At 32.4% G+C, this 6,674-nt stretch overlaps 1 protein-coding gene across 1 annotated transcript; it reads left to right on the top strand.

Annotated features, from left to right (window-relative positions):
- Nucleotides 1–393: 393 nt before the first annotated feature.
- On the top strand, nucleotides 394–4,830 carry LOC120151808 (MLO-like protein 6). Its single transcript, XM_039164158.1, has 13 exons — nucleotides 394–615; nucleotides 706–763; nucleotides 1,123–1,283; nucleotides 1,371–1,487; nucleotides 1,620–1,680; nucleotides 2,362–2,450; nucleotides 2,601–2,679; nucleotides 3,380–3,420; nucleotides 3,567–3,740; nucleotides 3,831–3,866; nucleotides 3,955–4,022; nucleotides 4,148–4,208; nucleotides 4,366–4,830. Exons 1-13 carry the CDS (start codon nucleotides 490–492, stop codon nucleotides 4,828–4,830), a joined length of 1,536 nt encoding a protein of 511 aa, XP_039020089.1. The 5' UTR covers nucleotides 394–489.
- Nucleotides 4,831–6,674: the final 1,844 nt, after the last annotated feature.

The following is a 6,674-nucleotide window of genomic DNA, read 5'->3' as shown; positions in this document are numbered from 1 at the left end:
TCTAATGATTTTATTAACATGAGGTGTGATTAGAATATACATATGGTTTAGGATTAAATTGAAATATTCAAAAAATTATAGCCTAATTTAAAATGAGGGTTGTAGCATCTGGATGGAATTGAAACGTTCAAAGTTTGAGGGAAAGCTAGAATGAGAGTCACATCCAGTGGTGAAATTAGAATATGAAAAAGTTTAAGAACCGATTCAAAACAAGGATCATAATTTGAGGATGTGCAGTGAAGGTGAAGGAAGAGGCCAAGTCACTCTCACTTTGAAAGAGTCAAATCAACTCTTTGTGGAATCATTCCATGATTTTTCTCTTCCATATCTGCAAGGAATTCAAACTCTATAAATAACCCATTTCGGGATCAAAAATTTCAAGTACAACAACAAGAAAAGCTTCATTTTTGTCAAAAATTATTGAATACACATACAGGAGAGTATACGAAGTAATTTCAAGTGCATAAAAGCTTGGAACAAAGGACAACAATGGCGGATGCTGACAACAAAGCACGTTCCTTGGAGGAGACACCGACATGGGCTGTTGCAGCTGTGTGTTTTGTTATAGTTGTCGTCTCCATCTTCATTGAACATGCCCTTCACATCCTAGGCAAGGTTGGTCTTAATATTTCATTATTTAATCATTTATAAAAGATAGTATACAATAAATTTGATATATGATATTCTTGCATGCACTATACACAGTGGTTGAAGAAGAAGCATAAACCAGCTCTTTATGAAGCACTTGAGAAGGTTAAAGCAGGTAACCAATTACCTTTTGATTTTCTTGAGAGAAGTTTATGAGTAATTATTAAATCAAGTGTAAACTACGTGTTTAGTATTTAAACATCAGTTTTGGTCCGTTTTAGTACTTAAATTTTTAATTTTTTTAAAATCATACTTAAAGTTTAATTTTTTGTTTCATGTTATTACTAAGTTCAAAACTTACGTTAAATTTTGAAAAAAAAAATTAAAAATTGAGGTACTAAAATAAATTAAAACTGATAATTTAAGTACTAAATTTAAATTTTATATAATTAAATAGATCAAAATTTATCGAACTCGAGTTAAATATTTATCTATATCAGTGACTAGCAAATACTTTTTGTTTTGTCATTGCAGAGCTGATGCTGATGGGATTCATATCACTACTGCTAACGGTATTGCAAGACAGTATAGCTGACATCTGTATATCTAAAAGCATAGCGGACACGTGGCATCCTTGTGATATTAAGTCCACGGCTAAATATCCACCTAAAGAAGTCGACAAGTGTAAAGAAAAGGCATGAATTTATTTATAAAATATTTATATATATTTGATTTTTTCATTATTAAAATTTAAATAATAATTAAAAATTATATAATTGCAGGGTAAAGTGGCATTTGTATCGGCCTATGGAATCCACCAGCTTCACATATTCATCTTTGTGCTTGCAGTCTCTCATATTCTCTACTGCATCATAACCTATGCTTTTGGAAGTTACAAGGTAATATATATATATATATATATACATATAATATTTAATTATTCTTTATATTATATATTTTAATCATTTTGATGTTAAAAATTAAATTCTCTTAATTATTTTATGATATTTAAATAATTTATTGGATTACAGATGAAGACATGGGAGGCTTGGGAACATGAAACAAAGACAATTGAATATCAATATTACAATGGTATGTATATTCTCAATTTCTCAATTAAATTACTTTACCATGAAATAGTTGCGATTTTGCTCTATCCGATAGCCGTAGAAAGAATGGTGTGAAAATATGACTGTTCCAATCAAATCTTCAAGTGGGAGATTGTTGAAAGTAAAAAATGACAAATGGGGCGTCTGATTTTCTTCAAAATTAGGCAGCATGATTTGGTTGAAAAGTGGCATGGAAAATTACGAATTTAGTCCCTGTACTTTAGGGTATATATAAGATTAGTCCTTAAGCTTCAACTATAAATACCCTAACCCATTTAACTTCAAAATCATCCCAAATCATTTTAGTTTTCTCCCAATATTAGAGAATTTTCTTGAGAGTTGTTTTCTCCTTTTTATCAAGAGAGAATTGTTATTGTTTTCTCTTTGTTAGATCGAGAGATGTTGTAATTCATATTTTCTTATAGTGAAATTATTCTACCGTTGCCCGTGGTTTTTACCCTATATTATTTAGGGGTTTTCTATAAAATTTGTGTCTTCTTTATCTTCATTTTTATTTTCTCAAATTATCAGTTGCGATTTTGCTCTATCCGATAACCGTATTACGCAACAGAAATTTCTTCATTTTTAAATTCATTTCTTAATTTAATTCGAATTAATAAGAAAATTATTCAAATTCGATTTGGTTTTGATTTGTATGATGCAGATCCCGAGAGATTTAGGTTTGCGAGAGACACTTCGTTTGGACGTAGACATTTGAACTTTTGGAGCCGTTCAAACTTATCTGTTTGGATCGTAAGTATATTAATCAACTTAAATATTTTTTTTTATAATTATCGATATCTAATTAATTAATTAATTAATTTGGACCGAATATCGTAAAGATTCATTTTAAAGAAGACCTATAACATCATTAATCGTTATTTAATTATTTATTCTCTGCAGGTGTGTTTCTTTAGACAGTTCTACGAATCGGTTACAAAGGCCGATTACCTAACATTGAGACACGGATTTATCATGGTAAGTTAACATAACGTTCGGTGAACTATTCGTGAATTATTCATATAACGTTTGTTGGTGTTCGTTTGTTAAGCTAAATAAATGATCATGATCTTAAATTTTTATGTTCATTTGATAAACGCACGAACATGAACATAGGAGTGTTCGATTCATTTATGTTCACAAACCAACTTGTTTATCGACTCTTTCATTTATGTTCGTGAACAAGCTCGTTGATCCGGTTCTCCTTTTTCTTTTTGTACATTTTAAATATTGGTGAAGGTAGGGACTAAATAATACACATGGTAAAAGCTGAAATTTAAACTATGAACTTCAAGAAGTTTAAGCACCAGTGACATAATTTTACTTTTTTCTTTAGCTTGTATATGAAAGGGTAAAACTAAAAAATTGAACATATAAAATTAACACTAAATGACCATGTTCATGAACAAATAAACGAACATGTTTGTGAACAATAAATAAATAAACACGAACACAATATTAAAAATTAAAACGAACACGAACCGAGCATAGACACCTTAAAGAATAAACAAACGAACACGAATATAACATTTATTCATTCAAGCTCGGTTTATATACATCCCTAAACAATTATTATTATTATTATCAATTTAAAAAATATTAGAAACTAAAATAAAAAACATTTCATTTATTTATTTGTTCTTAATGATATCGAACAACTAATTTTCTCTTTTTATGGACAGGTTCGGAATCTTATTTTTGGCTTCCTTTTATCCCCTTAGTTGTAAGTACAACACATATTTTATATTATTATATATATATATATATATATATATATATATATATATATATTTAAAAAACATTATAGATTCGAATAATATTGAAATTCGATAATAAATTCTTAATTGGATGGAGATTATTATTTTTCAGATAATTTTAATGGTGGGAACCAAGCTGCAAGTGATCATAACAAAAATGGGACTAAAGATTCAAGCAAGAGGGGATGTGGTGAAGGGTGCACCATTGGTTGAACCGGGCGATGATCTCTTCTGGTTCGGTCGTCCGCGTTTTCTTCTTTTTCTTATTCACGTCGTTCTTTTTACGGTAATTATTTTTTTATTTTAGAATCAATTTTAAATATATTCGAAGTTGGATTCGAGTTTATTTGAATATGTTACTGATTTCATTGTGCAGAATGCGTTTCAGCTGGCCTTTTTCGTGTGGAGCACGGTAAGCCGAAAGCAGAAACCCAGTGTTTGTTTCTCGAGAAAATGTTTAGTTAGCTTATCTAACAAGTTTTCTTCTTCTCTTTTTTCAGTATGAATTTACCATAAATTCTTGCTACCATGAGAAGATCGAAGATATCATAATTAGAATCTCTATGGGGTGAGTTTTCTATAATATTAAAAATTACCAATGAAAATCGTAAAATAAATATTAATGATTTGAAAAATAAATGAAAAATTACTAATAAAATGTAATTTAATTAATTTTTCTTCTGCAATTTTCAGGGTAATTATACAGGTTCTTTGCAGCTACGTGACTCTTCCACTCTATGCTTTGGTGAACCAGGTAAAAAATTATTTCAATTTAACGGTTGAACAATTCATCCGATTTAATCCGATCCGATCTTATTTAATTTCATCTTTATAGATTATATTTTCGTTCAGACCGACCTGAACGTGTCCAAAAATATTGTACATTAATTTATGTACATATATGTGTACAGATGGGAACTAATATGAGACCGACGATCTTCGATGAAAAAGTTGCCGATGCACTTAAAAACTGGCATCAAACAGCAAAGGAACAGGTTAAACAAGGCAAGAACTCGGAGAATACAACGCCGTTTTCGAGTAGGCCAGCAACTCCGACGCGCGGGACGTCCCCGGTTCATCTCCTCCATCGCTATCCCGAAAGAAGTGTAGATAGCTCTCGCACCTCTCCGAGTCATTCCGACTTCGAGAACAACATATGGGATCTGGCCGATTCGTTCGCCGATTCCCCGAACCGCCGTGATACCGATGTTCCTGCTGCCGATCATGGTAGATTGCAGCTGCAAACGAGTGAAGTTGCAGATACGGCGGTTCGAGAATCTAGCACTTCGGAATTCGTATCGAGGTCACCCGGCTCGGTCCGAACACAGCACACGATCGAGATTACCCCATCGAATTTCTCCTTTCCGAAAAGATGATCAAGATAAATATATAATTTTTAGTTATTTATTCATTCTTTTGTTCTTTTATGTTCATCTAATTAGATTCAACTTTACATCATAGTGTGTTGAATTTGATAGCATTTTTACTTGTAATACATGAATTTCCTTTTGAAATAAAATTACTAATAATTTTTATTTAAAAAATTATAAATTCGAATTAAAGAAAATTGATTAAGAAAATCACTGTCGTAATCAACAAAATTCAATCTAGATTAATCGACTAATAAATTAAATATTGGTAATGCTATAAAAAAATCATATACCTCCTGTTTCTTTCTCTATTGACTTTAATATTTCCGAGATCTGTTAGAAAATATATATATATAAATTAATTAAATTAAATTATTTTATCAAGAATTTAAATTTATATTATGTGCTTTCGATCGTATCGTGTTTTCGATTTGGTCTAATTTTTTTATGTATAGATTGGTAATTGAATAGGTCAAGAATAAATTTGCACAGGTAGAGGTGTTCGTGAGTCAAACGGATCGAATATGATCAATCAATTTTTGATCAAATCCTTTAGATTTGGACGAAGAATTCGATCCGATTCGAGACGATAAAAGAAAGAGGATAAAGTGAAGTTATGGTGCATCACCTCAGCTTCAGCCATTTGTAGATTCTCACATCTCCTAATGAAAGCTTTCTTGTAAAGTGATTCCTTTTGGATATGTGAGACAGCGATTTTGGCAACTTTATCTACCTGATCCTTCATTTCATCCAACCTGCAAATCGGAATCGAATCGTAAGTTATTCGAATTCGAGTTTGAATCGACACTCATCCGATTCGAGTTATGTATGATCTCAGTATGCATTGATCAGTTAATTATACTCCATATAGGAACATTGGCAAGGAACTGCAGTACCTCGAGGCATGCCTTCCTAATCTCTTAAATGATTCGAACTCGAAACTATGCAACGTTCGAGATGAATCTCGAATAAAGGTTTTATGAGATCCTTCAATGAAGGGTTTCCTGCAATCTCTGGTAGCATTGTGTGAATTTGAATTGATTAATGTTATGCCTAACTCGGACCCTAACTCGCTCAATAATGCCTTGCCATAATCCAATTGCAGCAAAGCTTTCTCAAGCTTGATACTTGTCGAATTAGTACTGTTCTCGTCGTAGGTAAAGAATCCGGGGCAATGGTCGTGTTGATTGGACTCGAATCCGGGTGCAGCGTGTTGGAGGCTTGTACTCCGTTGCATAGGCAGTTTGTATCACGGCTTTTTCGTCTTTGAAAAACTTAACTAGTCTAACTAATACATGTGCCAAATTATCGACTGAGATCTTCGAGTTACACCGACTTTGTTCTCGGTTCGTCCGGTCATCGGTTTTGTCTAGAATGCAACCTTGTTTCACCGACTCAACTAGGACAAAGTGGAAAATATCTTCCTTGATGAGACTCTCCAGACTAAATGCATATATTTCCTTCTGGTGTTCCTTGATGACATCAGCTAGGAAAACCTTCAGAACATCATCCTTGATCGAAATTGCTGCAGATTCGAAGAATTTATCGTCGGACTCAAAGTTTTGATTCGTACTCTCGTTGACTTTGATCTGTTGCAGTTCAATTAATATAGAATTGGAAGTGTTTACAATTCCTTTAACAATCTCACACGGTTCCTCACCTAAACAACTTGTAGACTTCAAAGTTTCTATGTTCTCTTTCCATTTGGCGATGATTTTCCGTAAAAGGACCGCGTAAATGTCGTCCCAAAGTGCTCGAAAGAGGTAATCAGGGTGTGTTGACTCCTCTAGGCTCGTGTTTTCCGAATAGAGTAATGTTTGATGATTTGCAGGTATAGAATTATGAGCAGA

This window comes from Hibiscus syriacus, unplaced genomic scaffold, assembly GCF_006381635.1.
Source record: "Hibiscus syriacus cultivar Baekdansim isolate YM2019G1 unplaced genomic scaffold, ASM638163v2 tig00111069_pilon, whole genome shotgun sequence".
Lineage (NCBI taxonomy): Eukaryota > Viridiplantae > Streptophyta > Magnoliopsida > Malvales > Malvaceae > Hibiscus > Hibiscus syriacus.
This window is presented reverse-complemented; position numbering and strand designations above follow the sequence as displayed.

What these genes read in the sequence shown, in the direction of transcription:
- LOC120151808 (XM_039164158.1), top strand. Translation starts at nt 490, where the DNA reads ATGGCGGATGCTGACAACAAAGCACGTTCCTTGGAGGAGACACCGACA. An exon ending in ACACGGATTTATCATGGTAA is followed by an intron (nt 2,680 to 3,379) that starts GTTAACATAACG and finishes TTTTATGGACAG; the next exon opens with GTTCGGAATCTTATTTTTGG. An exon ending in TTCACGTCGTTCTTTTTACG is followed by an intron (nt 3,741 to 3,830) that starts GTAATTATTTTT and finishes TTCATTGTGCAG; the next exon opens with AATGCGTTTCAGCTGGCCTT.